At 43.0% G+C, this 21,824-nt stretch overlaps 1 protein-coding gene across 2 annotated transcripts in view; it reads left to right on the top strand.

The window, feature by feature from the left end:
• Positions 1-20,748, top strand: part of LOC139423060 (Na(+)/citrate cotransporter-like) — a 29,716-nt gene extending 8,968 nt beyond the window's left edge. The window contains exons 8-12 of one of the 2 annotated variants that reach the window (XM_071174669.1): positions 13,901-14,010; positions 14,105-14,220; positions 15,935-16,096; positions 16,647-16,784; positions 17,000-20,748. In XM_071174669.1, the coding sequence (XP_071030770.1) occupies positions 13,901-14,010; positions 14,105-14,220; positions 15,935-16,096; positions 16,647-16,784; positions 17,000-17,140 (667 nt within the window). In that variant the 3' untranslated portion in view covers positions 17,141-20,748. Of the gene's footprint in view, positions 1-13,900; positions 14,011-14,104; positions 14,221-15,934; positions 16,097-16,646; positions 16,785-16,975 lie in introns of both variants that reach the window. The other variant, XM_071174670.1, reaches the window with a different exon arrangement.
• The last annotated feature ends 1,076 nt before the right edge of the window (positions 20,749-21,824 follow it).

Raw genomic sequence — 21,824 nt, 5'->3', positions numbered from 1 at the left:
GAGTGGTTGAAAAACAAGTTTTAATGACTCCAACCTAAGTGTATGTAAACTTCAGACTTCAACTGTACATTTAAGGTCCTGTTTGGAGCCAATTGTAAAGTCCCTCATCACATTGTCATTGGGTTATAATTAGTTAGTGTTCAGAAAAGGATTGGAAGGCCTCTCCCCGGCCTTCCTCTGCTGTACCTCTCCCCAACTCCCAATCCCTGTATACCCCTTCCCTAATCCCCTGCTGCCTCCTAACCCTACACAGTCTAACCCCCGCAGTCAAAATATCCTATAGGATTCAAATAGAAAAAATCATATTACAATCTAACAGCAAATCTTATCAGATTCTGGAACCTATCCTGTAGAATAGAATCTTATAGGAGTCCAATAGGACTGGTTCCAAAATCTGATAGGATTGTTCTATTGGATTCGTATACTGAAATCCTATAGGATCCTATAAAATAAAATTCTATCAGCCTAGATCTCCCAGACACTTGAATTACAGCCACTTGTCACCTAGCCTAGGGATTATACAAGTGCCTATTAAAATCCTATAGGAGACCAATAGGACTGGTTCCAAGATCTGAGTTTTCTATTAGTCATACTGTAAATTAACTTACAGCCTTGAATCCCTGGTAATGGCTCACATCAACACAATTGTCCGATAAACCCTAGACCCACTCCAATTTGCATACCGCCCAAACAGATCCACAGATGACGCAATCTCTATTGCACTCCACACTGCCCTTTCCCACCTGGACAAAAGGAACACTTATGTGAGAATGCTATTAATTGACTACAGCTCAGTGTTCAACACCATAGTACCCTCAAAGCTCATCACTAAGCTAAGGATCCTGGGACTAAACACCTCCATCTGCAACTGGATCCTGGACTTCCTGACTGGCCGCCCCCAGGTGGTGAGTTTAGGTAGCAACACATCTGCCACGCTGTTCCTCAACACTGGAGCCCCCCAGGGGTGCGTGCTCAGTCCCCTCCTGTACTCCCTGTTCACCCACAACTGCATGGCCAGGCACAACTCCAACACCATCATTAAGTTTGCAGATGACACAACAGTGGTAGGCCTGATCACCGACAACGACGAGACAGCCTAAAGGGAGGAGGTCAGAGACCTGGCCGGGAGGTGCCAGAATAACAACCTATCCCTCAACGTAACCAAGACTAAGGAGATGATTGTGGACTACAGGAAAAGGAGGACCGAGTACGCCCCCATTCTCATCGACGGGCTGTAGTGGAGCAGGTTGAGAGCTTCAAGTTCCTTGGTGTCCACATCTACAACAACCTCGAATGGTCCAAACACACCAAGACAGTCATGAAGAGGGCACGACAAAGCCTATTCCCGCTCAGGAAACTAAAAAGATTTGGCATGGGTCCTGAGATCCTCAAAAGGTTCTACAGCTGTAACATCGAGAGCATCCTGACTGGTTGCATCACTGCCTGGAACAGCAATTGCTCGGCCTCCGACCGCATGGCACTACAGAGGGTAGTGTGTACGGCCCAGTACATCACTGGGGCTAAGCTGCCTGCCATCCAGGACCTCTACACCAGGCGGTATCAGAGGAAGGCCCTAAAAATTGTCAAAGACCCCAGCCACCCCAGTCATAGACTGTTCTCTCTACTACCGCATGGCATGCGGTACCGGCGTGCCAAGTCTAGGACAAAAAGGCTTCTCAACAGTTTTTACCCCCAAGCCATAAGACTCCTGAACAGGTAATCAAATGGCTACCCGGACTATTTGCATTGTACCAATTGCTGGGTCATTCTACCAATTTGGTGCCTTTTGAGAAGTGTAACGTGGTAAAAAAATGTTCACCTAATTTTAACATTCTGTCATAAAGAGCACATGTTCAACTTCATCAAAAACAAGTTTTCCCATCTCAAGAGGATTTTTTTTGTAAATTAATATAGTAAGTGCTTATTAAGTGCCAAATAAAGTAAAAAGGTTGACCATAACAAGGTTTATGATTTATTCTTAAATCAGCCATAAATCCCCTTGTTACAGGGGGAATGAAAGCTTCCCACTTGGCCCACAATGGTTGAGTCAACGTTCTTTCCACATAATTTCAATTAAATTACATTGACCCAACATGGAATAGACATTGAATTGATGTCTGTGCCCAGTGGGCTGTTGTGTGCAAACAGGGAGTGGCAATTGAATACAAGCTTCACATTTATCGATATTTTTTGTACCTGTCTATCTATGGGTAACAGGGTTGATGTGTTATGCTCAAGCCACTCAGTTTTCCACCAAAAAACACCAGAAAATTGCCAAAAAGAGTAGAACCAGCTTTCCTGCTTCTGACTGATGATTTGACTATTAGATGTTCAATGTTTCTTTAAAATGGTTTTTTACCATATTAAAACGAGAGTTCAGTTCACGTAACATGGTTGACAAAATGAGAGGCAAATGAATCACTAATCACATAGAATAAATAAGGATCTTCAAAAATGACTGTCAAATAAACAAAATAACTAGGGCTTTACAATGGTGGTGAAACTTGGACACATTTGGGGATTAAGTGGGTTAAAATCTTCCTGGAAGTGACACAGGTTTGACGGAGGGACATGTCAAAATGCTGAATTTGGGCACTTTAGATCGAAGGGCCCGGAGCTGAGTTTCTAATAAGCTAACATATGGGAAATGGTGTCGACAGATGGGCTGTCGTGCTCTTAGGAAACTTTGCAGTATTTCATTATTAGCCCAGGAAATGTTTGTGTTATTACATACTGCCGGGAAGAACTTTTGGATATTAGAGCGACGGTAACTCACCAGCATTACCAGCATTAGGACCAGGGACACGACTTTCCCGAACCGGATTCTTTGTTCCCCAGGGCAATTGAACTGATTCCAGAGGCTGTTCCAAAACACAGCCAAAGGAAAATAGGTACCCGGAGTGGACTTTTAGTCCAACTCAGTAGGCGCGCACTCCACCCACCGCTTTGAGTATATTACTCGCTAATGTTCAGTCTTTGGATAATAAAGTTGATGAGCTCAGGGCAAGGATATCCTTCCAAAGAGACATCAAGGATTGTAACATACTCTGTTTTACGGAAACATGGTTCTCTCAGGATATACTGTGTCCGTTCAGCCAGTTCGGTTCTCAGTTCATCACGCAGACAGGAAAATATATCTCTGGGAAGAAGCATGGGGGTGTATGTTTCATGATTAACTACTCATGGTGTGATTGTGAAAACATACAAGAACTCAAGTCGTTTTGTTCACCCAACCTATAATACCTTACAATCAAATGCTGACCGTATTACCTCCCAAGAGAATTCTCTTCGGTTATAGTCACAGCCGTGTATATTCCTCCTCAAGCCGATACCACGACGGCCCTCAAGCAACTACACTGGACTTTGTGAAAACTGGAAACCACATATCCGGAGGCTGCATTTATTGTAGCTGGGGATTTTAACTAAGCAAATTTGAGAAAAAAAGTTCTATCAACAGATTGACTGTAGTACTCAAACTGCTAAAACACTCGGCACTGCTACTCTAACTTCCGGGATGCCTACAAGGCCCTCCCCCATCCTCCCTTTGGAAAATCTGATCATGACTATATTTTGCTCCTCCCTTCCTATAGGCAGAAACTCAAACAGGAAGTACCCGTGCTAAGGACTATTCAACGCTGGTCTGATCAATCGGCATCCACGCTTCAAGATTGTTTTGATCACGCGGACTGGGATATGTTTTGGGTAGCCTCCATGGAACAACATAGACGAAAACACTGATATGGTGACTGAGTTTATCAGGAAGTGTATAGGAGATGTTGTACCCATTGTGGCTATTAAAACCTAGCCTAACCAGAAACCGTGGACAGGTGGCAGCATTTGTGCAAAACTGAAAGCGCGAACCATGACATTTAGCCATGGCAAGGTGACTTGGAATATGGCAGAATACAAACAGTGTAGTTATTTCCTCTGTAAGGCAATCAAACAGGCAAAACATCAGTATAGAGACAAAGTGGACTTGCAATTCAACGGCTCATACACGAGACGTGTGTGGCAGGGTCAACAGATAATCATGGACTACAAAGAGAGAACCAGCTATGTGGCAGGCACCAACGTCTTGCTTCTGGACAAGATAAACACCTTCTTCGCCCACTTTAAGGATAACACAGTGCCACCGACGTGGCCCACTACCAATAATTGTGGGCTCTCCTTCTCTGTGGTCGACGTGAGTAAAACATTTAAGCGTGTTAACCCTCGCAAGGTTTCCGGCCCAGACGGAATCCCTAGCCGTGCCCTCAGAGCATACGTAGACCAGCTGGCTGGAGTGTTTATGGACATATTCAATCTCTCCCTATCCCAGTCTGTTGTCCCCCCCATGCTTCAAGATGACCATCATTTTTCCTGTACCCAAGAAAGCAAAATTAACTGAACTAAATTACTATCGCTTCTGTCATCATGAAGTGCTTTGAGAGACTAGTCAAGGATCATATCACCTCTACCTTACCTGACACCCTAGACCCACTTCAATTTGCTTACCGCCCCAATAGATCCACAGACGATGCAATCACCATCGCACTGCACACTGCCATATCCCATCTGGAAAATAGGAATACCTATATAAGAATGCTGTTCATAGCTCAGAATTCAACACCATAGTACCCTCCAAGCTCTTAAGCTTGAGGCCCTGGGTCTGAACCCCGCCCTGTGCAACTGGGTCCTGGACTTCTTGACGGGCCGCCCCTAGGTGGTGAAGGTAGGCAACAACTCCTCCACTTCGCTGATCCTCAACACTGGGGCCCCACAAGGGTGTGTGCTCAGCCCCCTCCTATACTCCCTGTTCACCCATGACTGTGTGGCCATGCATGCCTCCAACTCAATCATCAAGTTTGCAGATGACACAACAATAGTAGGCCTGATTACCAACAATAACGAGACAGCTTACAGGGAGGAGGTGAGGACCCTATGAATGTGGTGCCAGGAAAATAGCCTCTCACCCAACGTCAACAAAACAAAGGGGCTGATCGTGGACTTCAGGAAACAGCAGAGGGAGCACCCTCCTTTCCACATTGACGGGACCGCAGTGGAGAAGATGGAAAGTTTCAAGTTCCTTGGCGTACAGATCACTGAAAAACTGAAATGATCCACCCACACAGACAGTGTGGTGAAGAAGGCGCAACAGCGCCTCTTCAACCTCAGGAGGCTGTCGAAATTTGGCTTGGCACCTAAAACCCTCACAAACTTTTACAAATGCACAATTGAGAGCATCTTGTCGGGCTGTCTCACCTACTGGTACGGCAACTGCACCACCCACAACCAAAGGGTTCTCCAGAGGGTGGTGCGGTCTGCCCAACGCATCACCGGGGGCAAACTACCTGCCCTCCAGGACACCTACAGCACCCGATGTCATAGGAAGGCCAAAAAGATAATCAAGGCCAGCAACCACCCGAGCCACTGCCTGTTCACCCCGTCATCATTCAGAAGGCGAGGTCAGTACAGGTGCATCAAAACCTTAACTGAAAAATAGCTTCTATCTCAAGGCCATCTCAAGACTGTTAAATAGCTATCACTAGCATATTAAAGGCCGCTGCCCTGTATACATAGACTTGAAATCACTGGCCACTTTAATATTTGAAACAGTAGTCACTTCAATAATGTTTACATTTGTTTACGTATTTACTGTATTCTTTATTATTTGTATTTTTTTGTTCAAGCTTTACAGAATGTACATCAATGTAAGTACAAAGATTTTACCATATCCCAACCACCCTCCTTCCCTCCCTCCATACAAGACATCCACCCAACCCCCCTAGTCCCTTCCCTACCTCTCCGCCCTACCTCAGTCAACCCACCTTGATTCCCTCCCATCCCATACCCTCCCTCAATTCTGTCCTCGAAAACAAAAATTCTACAGAGATATCGCAACAAATAAACATTCAACAATACGGGGGGGGTATACAAACAACTCAATACAGATTCAATATACAACAACTAATAAATAAATAATAAATAAATGATCAGTAAACCTTAGACAAACTTGCTTGGACTGGATCAAATCAAATCAAATTGTATTAGTCACATGCGTCAAATACAACAGGTGTAGTAGACCTTACTATAAAATGTTTACTCACGAGCCCCTAACCAACAATGCAGTTTAAATATTGATATGAATAAGAGATTAAAAAAACAGCATTATAGCATTATATTGATGATTGTACCTATTATGTAATGACTTCTGGTAATGCTTACTGGGAAACCTTAAAGCATCTCATCAGAGGGGAGCCTCTGCAAGCCATTAAAATAGGATATAAATGGTTGCCATTTTCTAACAAATGTATCATTGGAACCCCTAAGAGAATACTTAATTTTCTCAAGCTTTAGGAAGAACATTACATCGTTGAGAAGTAGAGAGGGGCTGAGCAGACTTCCACTGGAGATTAATTCTATGTCAAGCTAATAAGGATGTAAAAGCAACCATATCTGCATTTTTGGGGTCCAAGGAGAACAAGTCTTCTGGAATACCAAAAACAGCTTTCAAGGGACAAGTCTGCAGGTTCATTTCAAGCACCTCCAGATAAAGTTTTAAAAATAGAATCCCAGTAATTTTGTCATTTAGAGCATTGAATGAACATGTGACTAAGGTCTCATGGTGAGACATGACATCTATCACACTCATCATTTACATTTGGATGCATGTCAGACAATCTGGATTTGGAAAAATGCACCCTATGTAAAACCTTAAATTGTATGAGACCAAGACGAGCACAATATGTAGTGGAGCGTACTCTATCAATCGCCTCATCCCACCACTCCTGTGTAAATTCAACACCCATCTCCCGTTCCCAAGCAGATTTAATTTTGTTGGTGGAGTGTTTGTCCAATGACAAAATATACAAATAGATCTGATAAATTACTGCTTTCTGTCAAGGTAATAGAGTCAATATGCCATCCCAGGGTTGACAAGGGGTGGAGCAGGGAAGCCAGAAAATTGGGAGGAGACACAATCCCTAATTTGAAGGTAATGGAAAAAGTTAGATGGAGAGAGAGTATTTAGAGCCCAGGTTGGGAAAACTATAAAAAATTAGAAGGACTTAATACCTTTCCTTGTCCAGTAAGAGAAAGCATTATCTATTAGAGAAGCGGGGAATATGTGATTCTTGTCAATAGGACCCATAGTAGATGCAGCAGAGAATTTAAAATGTTGTCGAAACTGGTACCAAATCTTAAGTGGGGAAAGCACTACAGGATTGCGAGTATAGCGAGAGGGGAATGTTGGGAGAGAAGAGCAGAGTAAAGCAGGAAGAAAAGCAGAAATACAAGAATGTGCCTCTAGGTGGCACCATTGGGTATCTGGAGCATGTAACCAGAATGGCAATTTCTGAAAGTTGGCTGCCCAGTAATTGTATAAAAAGTTGGTTAGTGCCAGCCCTACACTAAACTTGCAGCCCTGAAGTAAAGATCTACTGACTCTGGGTACCTTTTCTCCCCAGATAAATGTGGCAACAGCCTGATTGATTGACTTTTTTTTAAAACACCTCGGTAAAAACAATGGGACAGATTGAAATAGGTAAAGGAATTTGTGTAAACTGTTCATTTTTACAGCATCCTTACTATACAGTGGGGCAAGAAAGTATTTAGTCAGCCACCAATTGTGCAAGTTCTCCCACTTAAAAAGATGAGAGAGGCCTGTAATTTTCATCATAGGTACACTTCAACTATGACAGACAAAATGAGAAAAAAAATCCAGAAATCACATTGTAGGATTTTTAATGAATTTATTTGCAAATTATGGTGGAAAATAAGTATTTGGTCAATAACAAAAGTTTATCTCAATACTTTGTTATATACCCTTTGTTGGCAATGACAGAAGTCAAGTGTTTTCTGTAAGTCTTCACAAGGTTTTCACACACTGTTGCTGGTATTTTGGCCCATTCCTCCATGCAGATCTCCTCTAGAGCAGTGATGTTTTGGGGCTGTTGCTGGACAACACAGACTTTCAACTCCCTCCAAAGATTTTCTATGGGGTTGAGATCTGGAGACTGGCTAGGCCACTCCAGGACCTTGAAATGCTTCTTACGAAGCCACTCCTTCGTTGCCCGGGCGGTGTGTTTGGGATCATTGTCATGCTGAAAGACCCAGCCACGTTTCATCTTCAATGCCCTTGCTGATGGAAGAAGGTTTTCACTCAAAATCTCCCGATACATGGCCCCATTCATTCTTTCCTTTACACGGATCAGTCGTCCTGGTCCCTTTGCAGAAAAACAGCCCCAAAGCATGATGTTTCCACCCCCATGCTTCACAGTAGGTATGGTGTTCTTTGGATGCAACTCAGCATTCTTTGTCCTCCAAACACGACGAGTTGAGTTTTTACCAAAAAGTTATATTTTGGTTTCATCTGACCATATGACATTCTCCCAATCTTCTTCTGGATCATCCAAATGCTCTCTAGCAAACTTCAGACGGGCCTGGACATGTACTGGCTTAAGCAGGGGGACACATCTGGCACTACAGGATTTGAGTCCCTGGCGGCGTAGTGTGTTACTGATGGTAGGCTTTGTTACTTTGGTCCCAGCTCTCTGCAGGTCATTCACTAGGTCCCCCCGTGTGGTTCTGGGATTTTTTCTCACCGTTCTTGTGATCATTTTGACCCCACGGTGTGAGATCTTGCTAGGAGCCCCAGATCGAGGGAGATTATCAGTGGTCTTGTATGTCTTCCATTTCCTAATAATTGCTCCCACAGTTGATTCCTTCAAACCAAGCTGCTTACCTATTGCAGATTTAGTCTTCCCAGCCTGGTGCAGGTCTACAATTTTGTTTCTGGTGTCCTTTGACAGCTCTTTGGTCTTGGCCATAGTGGAGTTTGGAGTGTGACTGTTTGAGGTTGTGGACAGGTGTCTTTTATACTGATAACAAGTTCAAACAGTTGCCATTAATACTGTAAGTGATAGTGGTAAGCTACCCCATCTCTGAAAATCAGTTTTCATTTCAATTCTCTGCTGCTGCAAAGTTTGCAGAAAAAAGAGCATGTAATGAACGAGTTACGTTCACGCCAAGGTATTTGAAACCAGAGTGGCTAAGCTGAAATGGCAAGTCTGTTAGCTGGAGCTGTAGCGCTGCTGGATTGATTGGGAAGCACTCCCTTTTCTGGAGATTCAGCTTGTAACCGGAGAAGGAGCCAAAGTTCACCAGAATGGAAAGGATATAATTTAAACAGGTAACAGGGTTATTTACATAGGTTATCATTATATGCAGATGATTTGTTACTCTATGTTCAACTCCTTCCCGTGTTACAACTTGGAAAGAGGAGTATGCCCGTAAAGATACTGAAAGGGGCTCAATGGCGCCAGCAAATAATGAAGGGGACAGTGATTAGCCTTGGAATGTTCTACATTCCAGGGAAAAATAATCAGAATGAGTGTCATTGGTACAGACACTGGGGCGATGTATGCAAGGGACGGATCCATGAGCTAAATTTGTCTCCAAATCCAATTTTTTTTAAGGACAGCAAATAGGTACTCCCACTCAATTCTGTTGAATGCCTTCTCTGCATCTAGGGAGATTACCACCTCAGGGGAGTTGGAGAATTGTTTAGAATAAATCATATTAAACAGCGTCCGAATGTAAAAAAAAATGAATATCTGTCCTTTATAAAGCTGGTTTGTTCCTGCGATGTGAGTCCTGGTAAGACTACTTCCAGGCGCCTCGCTATCACCTTCGCCAGCACCTTTACATCCACATTAAGGAGACTTAGGGGCCTAAAATAAGAACAGAAAGTGAAGGAGAAGTGCTATTTATTTATGTTTTATTTATTTTACCTTTATTTAACCAGGTAGGCAAGTTGAGAACAAGTTCTCATTTACAATTGCGACCTGGCCAAGATAAAGCAAAGCAGTTCGACAGATACAACAACACAGAGTTACACATGGAGTAAAACAAACATACAGTCAATAATAAAGTATAAACAAGTCTATATACAATGTGAGCAAATGAGGTGAGAAGGGAGGTAAAGGCAAAAAGGCCATGGTGGCAAGGTAAATACAATATAGCAAGTAAAACACTGGAATGGTAGTTTTGCAATGGAAGAATGTGCAAAGTAGAAATAAAAATAATGGGGTGCAAAGGAGCAAAATAAATAAATAAATAAAATACAGTTGGGAAAGAGGTAGTTGATAGGGCTAAATTATAGGTGGGCTATGTACAGGTGCAGTAATCTGTGAGCTGCTCTGACAGTTGGTGCTTAAAGCTAGTGAGGGAGATAAGTGTTTCCAGTTTCAGAGCTATTGAAGCCTGTGTTAGGGTAGGTGGAAACGAGCCTTGTTCAAGTGATGCGTTATACATAGATAAAAAAGTAAAGGGGCTAACTTGGTATAGAATTTCTTAAAGAACCAAATTGGAAACCCATCAGGCCCTGGAGCCTTGCTGCTCTGCATTGACTTGTTAGACTGAATAACTTCTTCAAGGTTGAGAGGGAAATCAAGGTCATCTGCAGTTTCAGCCTCAACTGTGGGAGTCTCCAATTCACCCAAAAATGTAGTCATATTGGTCGTATCTGATGGAAATTCAGACGTATACACGGAGGAATAGAAAGATTTGAAGGTGTCATTGATCCCCATAGGGTCAGAAATCAAAGTATGAGAGGAATCTTTCATTTGGGGAATCAGACGGGTAGCAACACTGCGTTTTAATTGGTGTGCGAGCATCTCTGGAGATGGCGTCAGGGCATATTGATGGTCTAAGTCAAGGATGGCTTTAGAGTTCTTCTAGTTTAGCTTTCCGATTTTTGTTTAAATGAGAAGAATAAGAAATCATGTATCCTCTAAGATAGGCCTTAAGTGATACCCATAAGAAAGAATGAGAGGTTGAGCTTGTCTGATTTATTTAAAAAAAAGATCAATAGAAGTGGAGATAACGTTACAGAAGTCTGCATCAGACTGGAGAAAAGAGGAGTACGAGTTTGTGCAGATAGGACTATGTCGAGGGCAAAAGGTCCATGGTCAGAAATTACAATGGTTAAATATTCAGAAGAGTTGACATTTGGAAGTAACTTATGATCAATAAAGAAATAGTCAATATGAGAAAAAAAATGGTGTACATGTGAAAAGAAAGAATACTCTCTTGCCTGGGGTTTCTGAAATCTCCAGGGATCTGTACACCCATTCTGAACTATAAAACCTGAGAAGGACTTTGACATAGCAGGAGGAGACATAGTTTTGTGGTTGGAGTGGTCCAAAGCCGGGCTAATAACACAATTCAGATCCCCGCCAAATATCAAAAGATGGGTGTTCAGAGAAGGGATTTTCCCCAGCAACCCATTGGCAAATTCAAAATTGGGAGCATCTACATTGACCACTACTACAGGTGTGTGTCAAATGGTGCCAGTTATGATTAAATATCTCCCATGACTGTCTGAAATAACATTAGTAGTAGAGAAATGTATTAGTTTTGTAGCCTTGAGTGATCTTTAGTGTGTAAATGGGTCTCTTGTAAAACATACCACATCTGCTTTTAGCTTTTTCAAATGAGAGAAGACCCTAGACCTCTTGACAGGATTGTTCATTGCCTTAGTATTCCAAGATACAAACTTTATAGGCTTAGGCCTACCTATTCCCATTATACTATTATTAGCGTTGTTAGCCATCTAAAATATTGAAATGAAAAAGGTGTGAAAACAGATAAAGCATTTGCAAAGATATCAGAGAAAACTGATGAAAAAAGCAAAGCAAAAAAAAAAGGCCTGAAAACGGTGCAGCTTCGGTGCATATAAGCAGAAAACCTTCCTATCCTAACGCGGAGAGGCTCCATAGCACCAGTAGTGAAATACAATCGAAAAGGCATTCACAAAACGGTAAAGAAGGTCAACAGATAACCAAAACAAACACCCCATAACAGTGAAACGGAACTGTCCTGAATCAGGGAGTCTTCAATCAGTGCAGCACGTACAATGTGTCTTAAGGATGGCCAAATAAGTGTCCCACAGTATGCTACCCTGTTACAAAACAGAAAAGGGGCAGAGTGTCTTTACATGTACAAATGATCAATAGGGCGAAATAAAGTGGTGAAAAGTCCTTCAGTAAGTGTCTAGACGAAAAGAAAGAAAAAAACAACAAAGGAAAGAAAGCTCGGCAAAAGCTTGGAATTGTAGCCATGCATTACTATGCTAGCCATCTAGCCAAATAAAAAGGACCTCCCAAATGTGTAGCTTAAATGACAACCACACAAGACAGTATTAGTCATTTTTATCAGAGTTCAATAACGTTAGTGTTCAATGTGCAGACGAGCAGGAAAGCGGAGTGAGAATTTCACTTTCTTCTGATGAATTTTACATTTCACATCGAGGAATTTAGCTCTTTTCTTGGTGACATTCAAGCTGAGGTCAAGAAAGATGAACACCTTGAATCCGCAGAAGTGTCGCTGGTGTTTGCCCTGCCTCTGGAGTATGCGCTTCTTGTCACAGTAGTAGTGAAAACAGACAATAAACACTCTAGGCTTGGAGTTGTCGTCTCCACTCACAGGGGAGGGCCAATGCGGTGGGCTCTATCCAGCTTCGGGAGTGATGGATCGATGGCTGGACCCAGCACATCCGCAAAGAATTCGGACATGAACTTAAATGAGTCCCCTCTTTCACATTTCTCTGGTATACCAACAACACAAAGATTGCAAACGCGAGAACGGGATTCCAGGTCATCGGTTTTGTCAATCAGCTTTTGGTTTTCGGAGCTCAGCCAGGCGACCGTTTTCTCAAGTGCTACTATTCGGTCACTGTCATCACACCGGTCATGTTCAAAGCCGTCAATTTGGCGGCCTTGTTCATCTGCAGCGGCTCGGACACCATCCAGGACGGTGGAGAAGGGGGCCAGAGCAGCATCAATGGCAGTTTTGAGCTGAGTGGCAATGGTAGCTGTAATTTCCGAGACCAGAACCGTACGGAGGTTCTGAAGATCTGTGGGGAGTGTGACCTCATGAGGCTCTGTAATAGTTGGATTGGAGTTGGCGCCATTATCATTCACGTTTGCCATTGCGGTTGAAACGTCAGTTACAGGTCTTCTGCTCCTCAGTTCGTGTGACATTTGAATAAAAAAGGTATGACTTACGAACTCACCAATGAAATATGATATGTAAGAAAGTGGAATGCAAAGTGAACATTTGGAAAACTTAACTAATGCCACGAGCTTCTTCTCTATACACATGCTAAACCAAACTCCGTATTTACTGTAGTCTATCCTATTCTACTGTATCTTTGTCTATGCCTCTCTGACATTGCTCATCCAACTATTTATATATTCTTAATTCCATTCCTTTACTTTCGATTGTGTGTATTGTTGTGAAATTGTTAGATATTACTTGTTAGATATCACTGCACTTTTGGAGCTAGAAACACAAGCATTTTGCTACACCCGCAATAACATCTGCTAAACACTTGTATGTGACAAATAACATTTGATTTGATTTGAAATTCTGTACAATGACAGAAATACGACTAAAACATTGAAAACTTCATAAGGAAACAAATACTGTACTCACAGTTCTTGCATTCACACACAGTAAAGGATAAAACTGTAAGAATAGATCACGTTAGAAAACCAGTGATTTTCTGCAGAGCCACAAACTATAATTTAATGTGTTTAATTAAGAAAACAGTTATAATAGGATACTGATCGGGGTGACACAAAATACTACAATAGGGTTGCCAATAGGAAAAAGTAGTCCAACAGCATTCCAATAGGATTCTGATAGAGGTGACACAAAATCCTATAGGATCCAATAGCATTACTTTTGATTTCCAATAGGAAAAAAGTAGTCCAACAGGATTCCAATAGGATTCTGATAGAGGTAAAACAAAATATTATAGGATTGTGAGAATCCTACAGGATTCCGGTGGAAAAATCACAAATCCTATAGGATTGTTTTACTGGGGCCTTACCTTCCAACCATCCAACCTCTCCAGGTTTGTGACTGATGCCACAGTGGCAGTGTTTGTTGCCGTGCTGTTGTTCGTCTTGCCCTCTGAGCCCCCCCGCTACCTCTGCTTCTGGAGAACACAGAGCTTTGACACAGGTGAAACACACACACACACACACACACACACACACACACACACACACACACACTGTAGAAATTGCTTGACATGTTTGTGCCCCTCTCCTCTCAGAGCCCCACCGCGGGCCCACCCCTGCCCTGTTGACCTGGCAGGTGGCCCAAAGGAAGATGCCCTGGAGCATTGTACTGCTGCTAGGAGGAGGCTTCGCTCTGGCTAAGGGCAGCGAGGTGTGTTTGTGTGTGTAACCTTGAGTGTGTACAGTGGGGAGAACAAGTATTTGATACACTGCCGATTTTGCAGGTTTTCCTACTTACAAAGCATGTAGAGGTCTGTAATTTTGATCATAGGTACACTTCAACTGTGAAAGACTGAATCTAAAACAAAAATCCAGAAAATCACATTGTATGATTTTTAAGTAATTAATTTGCATTTTATTGCATGACATGACAAGTATTTGATCACCTACCAACCAGTAAGAATTCCGTCTCTCACAGACCTGTTAGTTTTTCTTTAAGAAACCCTCCTGTTCTCCATCCATTACCTGTATTAACTGCACCTGTTTGAACTTGTTACCTGTATAAAAGACACCTGTCCACACACTCAATCAAACAGACTCCAACCTCTCCACAATGGCCAAGACCAGAGAGCTGTGTAAGGACATCAGTGGTAAAATTGTAGGCCTGCACAAGGCTGGGATGGGCTACAGGAGCAAGCAGCTTGGTGAGAAGGCAACAACTGTTGGCGCAATTATTAGAAAATGGAAGAAGTTCAAGATGACGGTCAATCACCCTTGGTCTGGGGCTCCATGCAAGATCTCACCTCGTGGGGCATCAATGTTCATGAGGAAGGTGAGGGATCAGCCAAGAACTACACGGCAGGACCTGGTCAATGACCTGAAGAGAGCTGGGACCACAGTCTCAAAGAAAACCATTAGTAACACACTACGCCATCATGGATTAAAATGCTGCAGCGCACGCAAGGTCCCCCTGGTCAAGCCAGCGCATGTCCAGGCCCATCTGAAGTTTGCCAATGACCATCTGGATGATCCAGAGGAGGAATGGGAGAAGGTCATGTGTTCTGATGAGACACAAATAGAGCTTTTTGGTCTAAACTCCACTCGTCGTGTTTGGAGGAAGAAGAAGGATGAGTACAACCCGAAGAACACCATCCAAACCGTGAAGCATGAAGGTGGAAACATAATTCTTTGGGGATGCTTTTCTACAAAGGGGACAGGACGACTGCACCGTTTTGAGGGGAGAATGGATGGGGTCATGTATTGCGAGGTCTTGGCCAACAACCTCCTTCCCTCAGTAAGAGCATTGAAGATGGGTCGTGGCTGGGTCTTCCAGCATGACAACGACCCGAAACACACAGCCAGGGCAACTAAGGAGTGGCTCCGTAAGAAGGATCTCAAGGTCCTGGAGTGGCCTAGCCAGTCTCCAGACCTGAACCGAATAGAAAATCTTTGGAGGGAGCTGAAAGTCGGTTATTGCCCAGCGACAGCCCCGAAACCTGAAGGATCTGGAGAAGGTCTGTATGGAGGACTGGGCCAAAATCCCTGCTGCAGTGTGTGCAAACCTGGTCAAGAACTACAGGAAACGTATGATCTCTGTAATTGCAAACAAAGTTTTCTGTACCAAATATTAAGTTCTGCTTTTCTGATGTATCAAATACTTATGTAATGCAATAAAATGCAAATTAATTACTTATAAATCATACAATGTGATTTTCTGGATTTTTGTTTTAGATTCCGTCTCTCACAGTTGAAGTGTACCTATGATAAATAATTACAGACCTCTACATGCTTTGTAAGTACGAAAACCTGCAAAATCGGCAGTGTATCAAATACTTGTTCTGCCCACTGTATGTGCATGCGTGCATGCTTGCGTGCATGCATGGGTCTGTACATGTGTATAAGCTTGAATGTGTGTATCCATCCAGGTGTCTGGTCTGTCGCGGTGGCTGGGTGATCAGATGATACCTCTCTGCTCCATCCCTCCCTGGGCTATCGCAGTCATCCTCTGTCTCCTCACCGCCATCTTCACTGAGTGTGCCAGCAACGTGGCTACCGCTACACTCTTCCTGCCCATCCTAGCCTCCATGGTACACCCACCCACAGTCAACCAACCACACACACACACTTCTCTCTCTCCCCATCTCGCTCACACACACAAACATACTCGATTGCTCTCCATTCTGAGATCAAGATTCCTTTTGATAAAATTGGATTGTACTGAATAGAGCTGGTCAATAGGGGATCTGAGCCAGGCCTACTACTGAAGAGTCTGAAGAGATAAGCAAATAGCGAGAGAAGACCGAGGGAAAGAGCTGAATGAGTGAAAAGTCAACTCAGAGAGAAAGAGGGAGAGCGAGAGAGAGAGAGAGAAAAAACAAGACAGGTTATTCACACTAATAGGTCACATTAGAGGCCAGACATTGAGACTGTAACAGCACTGTGTGTAGAGCTCTCAGCTCTGTTCATTCAGTGACAAGAATCTTTGATAACTGAGCCAACACAGAGCCACACACACTTTCTTTCATCCTATTCACATCCACATCGCAGGATAATAGGCTACTAATTGTGCATGTACTCATATGTGTGCATGCATGTGCATACGTATGTGCTGGCTAATATGTGTGTGTTCTATTGCAGTCCCAATCCATAGGAGTGAACCCACTGTATGTGATGGTACCCTGTACCCTCAGTGCCTCCTTTGCCTTCATGCTCCCTGTCGCCACGCCTCCTAACGCCATCGTGTTCTCTTATGGATACCTGAAGGTGTCGGATATGGTGAGTGCCCCACTTTTGACCTCTGCTTCTATGGAAACCTACTATACAGTAGGAAGTATGAATAATAAGTTAATGTACTGTATGTTGGCATATATTTCACCCTACCACCCCACCTTAAATCTAAACCTCCTCCTCGCACCGTATTCTTCATCCACCTTCACCACCATCCCCTCAACCTACCACCACCTCAGCTTTAACCCCTCTCTCTCCTCTAGGCTAAGACAGGTATAGTGATGAACATCCTTGGGATCCTGTGTATCACTCTGGCCATTAACAGCTGGGGTAGAGCCATTTTCAACCTGGACACCTTCCCCTCCTGGGCCAACACCACTGCTAACATCACTACAGGAGGATGAGGGGGGGGGGGGGGGGGGAATGACCCCCAAAAACACCATCATATGCCCCTGTACTGCAATACCACTGCTACCGATGCCAAAAAGGGGATGAGGGAGGAGGAGACCACTGACAACCCTCACTGGGGCAACAGAGGGCTGGCCATGGGAACACTGGTTTACTGGTTTATTATCAGTGTATTTTATACTTATTATGTACAGATAATATTATTATTATATTATATGGTAATGAGGGAGCCTTAGAGAACTCTGATGATAAATAACTTGTAAAAGCCAAGACACGCTGTAATACTGTAACTTATATTTGTATTAATAGCAATATTGTGATATCAATTGATATTATATAAATATATTATCTTACATAAAATTACAGTGCCTTTGGAAAGTATTCAGAACCCTTGACTTTTTCCACATTTTGTTATTACATCCTTATTCCTCATCAATCTACCCACAATAACCCATAATGACAAAGCAAAAACAGGCTCAGAAAATGTTGCTAATTTATTCAAATAAAAAACAGAAATATCACATTTACAGAAGTATTCAGACCCTTTACTCAGTGCTTTGTTGAAGCACCTTTGGCAGCGATTACAGCCTTGAGTCTTCTTGGGTATGACACTACAAAATTGGCACATCTGTATTTGGGGAGTTTCTCCCATTTTTCTCTGCAGATCCTCTCAAGCTCTGTCAGGTTGGATGGGGAGCGTTGCTGCACAGCTATTTTCAGGTCTGTCCAGACATGTTCGATCTGGTTTAAGTCTGAGCTCTGGCTGGGCCACTCAAGGATATTCAGGGACTTGTCCCGAAGGATCTCTCTGTACTTTGCTCCGTTCGTCTTTGCCTCGATCCTGACTAGTCTCCCAGTCCCTACCGCTGAAAAATATCCCCATAGCCTGATGCTGCCGCCACCATGCTTCACCGTAGGGATGGTGCCAGGTTTCCTCCAGAAGTGGCGCTTGGCATTCAGGCCAAAGAGTTCAATCTTGGTTTCATCAGACCTGATAATCTTATTTCTCATGGTCTGAGAGTCTTTAGGTGCCTTTTGGTAAACTCAGTGGGCTGTCATGTGCCATTAACTGATTAGTGGCTTCCGTCTGGCCATAAAGGCCTGATTGGTGGAGTGCTGCAGAGATGGTTTGTCCTTCTGGAAGCTTCGCCCATCTCCATAGGAGAACTCTGGAGCTCTGTCAAAGTGACAATCAGGTTCTTGGTCACCTCCCTGACCAAGGCCCTTCTCCCCCGATTGCTCAGTTTGGCCGGGCAGCCAACTCTAGGAAGAGTCTTGGTGGTTCCGAACTTCTTCCATTTAAGAATGATGGAGGCCACTGTGTTCTTGGGGACCTTCAATGCTGCAGATAGTTTTTTGGTACCCTTCCCCAGATCTGTGTCTCGACACAATCCTGTTTCGGAGCTCTACGGACAATTCCTTCGTCTTCATGTCTTGGTTTTTGCTCTAACATGCACTGTCAACTGTGGGACCTTATATAGTCAAGTGTGTGCCTTTCCAAATCATGTCCAATCAATTGAATTTACCAAAGGTGGACTCCAGTCAAGTTGTAGAAACATCTCAAGGATGATCAATGGAAACAGGATGCACCGGAGCTCAATTTTGAGTCTCAAAGCAAAGGGTCTGAATACTTGTGTAAATAAGGTTTTTCTGTTTTTGTATTTAATACATTTGCAAACATTTCTTAAAACCTGTTTTTGCTTTATCATTATGGGGTATTGTGTGTAGATTGCTGAGGATTACATTTGTTTTATCCATTTTGGAATAAGGCTATAACTTAACAAAATGTGGAAAAAGTCAAGGGGTCAGAGTACTTTCCGAAGGCACTGTATGATAGTTGCTTTTCAGTAAGTGTAATAACCAATTTAGCTAAAAACCTGGTTGCCTCTGCCAGGAAACTGACAATCTTCCAGCAAGACAATAACCTCAAGCACACATCAAAATCCACAAGGAAATTGTTAATTGACAAAAAAATCTGCAATTTGCAATGGCCATTTCAGTCTTGACTTTGAAGAGGGCAGTCCATAAGCACAGACGGAGGACATCAAGGATCTGGAAAGATTCTGTATGGAGTAATGGTCTAAGATCCCTCCTAATGTGTTATCTAATCTCATAAAACATTTTTGAAAAAGGTTCAGTGTCAATATCCTTGCAAGGGTAGGGTGCTGGAGTACTGAAAACAGAGGAGCCAATAATATATTTATTACTTGTTAAAATAAATCTTTCTGAGCAATTGTATTAGTATAAAATAAGTCAAAATGTGAGCGTACAATACAGCTCAGTATTTGTATTATATACAGTCTATTTTGCTCATGTTTATCAAGGGTGCAAATAATTGTGGACCCCTCTGTACAGTATATGCCATGCATTACCACAACAGGTATTTTTTTCTAACACACATATGGTGGGTAGTGACTAGGAGCGTATTCCTCCACACACGAAACGCCGCAGGACAGGATTAAGTCCACCAACACCACAAGAGAACATGACTGACTACAAAAAAAACTATCAATCTCATACTGACAGTCTTCAGTCAAAGAATATCAAGTGTATTTCATCTTTACCCTCCCAGTTAAGTTATTGGATGCTTTGATTGAATGATTTTAAACAATAAGACACAAGGAAGCATATTAGATGTGCAAGACAACAGTATGTTGATGGCTGTAGATTCCTGATTTGTCACGCATGTCAATATCAGACTGGGTATTTTGTAATCAAACATGACCAAAATTGTACAAAATACAATACACATGTAAGTAAGTACCTGACGATAAGAGTCAAGGAAGCACATTAGATGTGCAGTATAACTGTGTTGGTGTTTGTAGATTTGTTTCATCTGTTAGCATGGAAATAACTGAATTAGCAGGTAGCAAATGTGACCATTAAAATTATATCATTCTAGCTAACTCATTCTTACTATCACGCTGGTAATAAGGATTTGGAGAAAGGCGCATGAATACATAATAGGGGTTTTTAATACACCCAAAACAAACACGTATACAAACCACTGGGACGTACCCAAACGAAAGAGTGAGGGTAAACGTCGTAGAACGACACAGGACGAGACCCGTAATGCACAAAAATACACGGCACAGAAGCTGAAACAACGCATAGGTAGTCACACAACCAACGGACATGGGAACAATAACCAACAAGGACAATGGAGAACAGAAGGCACGTATATAACATACTAATCAGAGGAAATGGGAACCAGGTGTGCGTAATCGGGGTTGATGATAACGAATCCAGTTCAGTGAAGCCTAGAAGGCTGGTGATGTCGACCTCCAGGACTGGTGGACAAAATGAGCAGCTGTACCGGAGAGATCCGTGACACTTAAAGCAATAACAAAAGCACATCTCAGGATGCCCCCAATATCTAACAAGTACCGTACACATATTTATACACATCAGGACATGTACATAGAGAACTCATACACATTGTAAATCTGAAAATAGAATACAGTATTTCAGGACGTGACATCCCACTTGCACGTCAATATCAGACTGGGAAGAACTGAAGTTCGCAATCTCCCCCCATCTGTAAGCATGACCTATGGCATACGCCACACCCTTATTTTACCCACGTGACCTACCACTATAAAAAGCACTGGAGGAACGACATGAAAGCGTGGCGACCCGTTACTCTACTCAGAAAACCATGGTTACACCCGTAACCCAACGTTCTCTATTGTTTTCATAACAGGTCACCAAACAACCTACAGGAGAGGCTGTACCAAAGAGGTAATTCGGACAACAGAGTAGGATAACTCACCATTTAACTTAGTCCAGATGAGTCCCTGGGACTTCCTTGCACCCACCACAGGATGCAACAGATTACAATTACCCAACAGGGCAACACAAAATCTCAACTGTGGTACACAACCATATACACAAGCAAACTGAAAGCTAGAACTTACAACATGAGGCTTCAATTGGGTGCAACACCACCAAGAGTGGAAGGCCTCTGTATAGAACATCCATCTCACTGATGGTTGATAAGTAAGTATGTACAAGGTCCACAGGCGTGCCTTGTCCAGAACCACAGGGCCCACTGACTTGTTGACATAAAATGGAGTCTAGCCCAACTTGCAACAGAACAGATAGAGTCCAGGGAGGCCCTTCATAACATGGCCCATGAAGTGTCCATACCCCTGGTGGAGTGTGCTACTACGCTGTCTGGAGTTGGTCTACCTACCGCAGCATATGATTTTGATACTGCAGTGGTAACATAATGTTCCAGTCTCGGCTTCGAGACATCACACCCTTGGTGTTTATTTAAAAATATATATATTTAACCTTTATTAAACTAGTCAAGTCAGTTAAGAACAAATTCTTAATTTACAATGACCGCCTACCCCAGCCAAACCCTCCCCTAACCCGGACAACGTTGGGCCAATTGTGCGCCGCACTATGGTATTCTCCCCATAACACACAAAAAGCTGTTCTGTTTGACAAACAGCTCCTGTTTCAGCAAGATATGCACTCAATGTCCTAATTGGGCAAAGTGTATGCAACTCATGACACTCTTGTGAGAAGGCGGAAGAAATGTCACTATAATTAATGGCTGGTTAGCATGTGATGATGAAAGCACCTTTGGTAAGAATGCTGGATTTGGCCGAAGCACTGCCTTACATCCATCTTCTGCTAAAGTGAGGCATGACGGATGGGTAGAAAGTACAT

The sequence above is a fragment of the Oncorhynchus clarkii genome, chromosome 12 (assembly GCF_045791955.1).
Source record: "Oncorhynchus clarkii lewisi isolate Uvic-CL-2024 chromosome 12, UVic_Ocla_1.0, whole genome shotgun sequence".
Lineage (NCBI taxonomy): Eukaryota > Metazoa > Chordata > Actinopteri > Salmoniformes > Salmonidae > Oncorhynchus > Oncorhynchus clarkii.
This window is presented reverse-complemented; position numbering and strand designations above follow the sequence as displayed.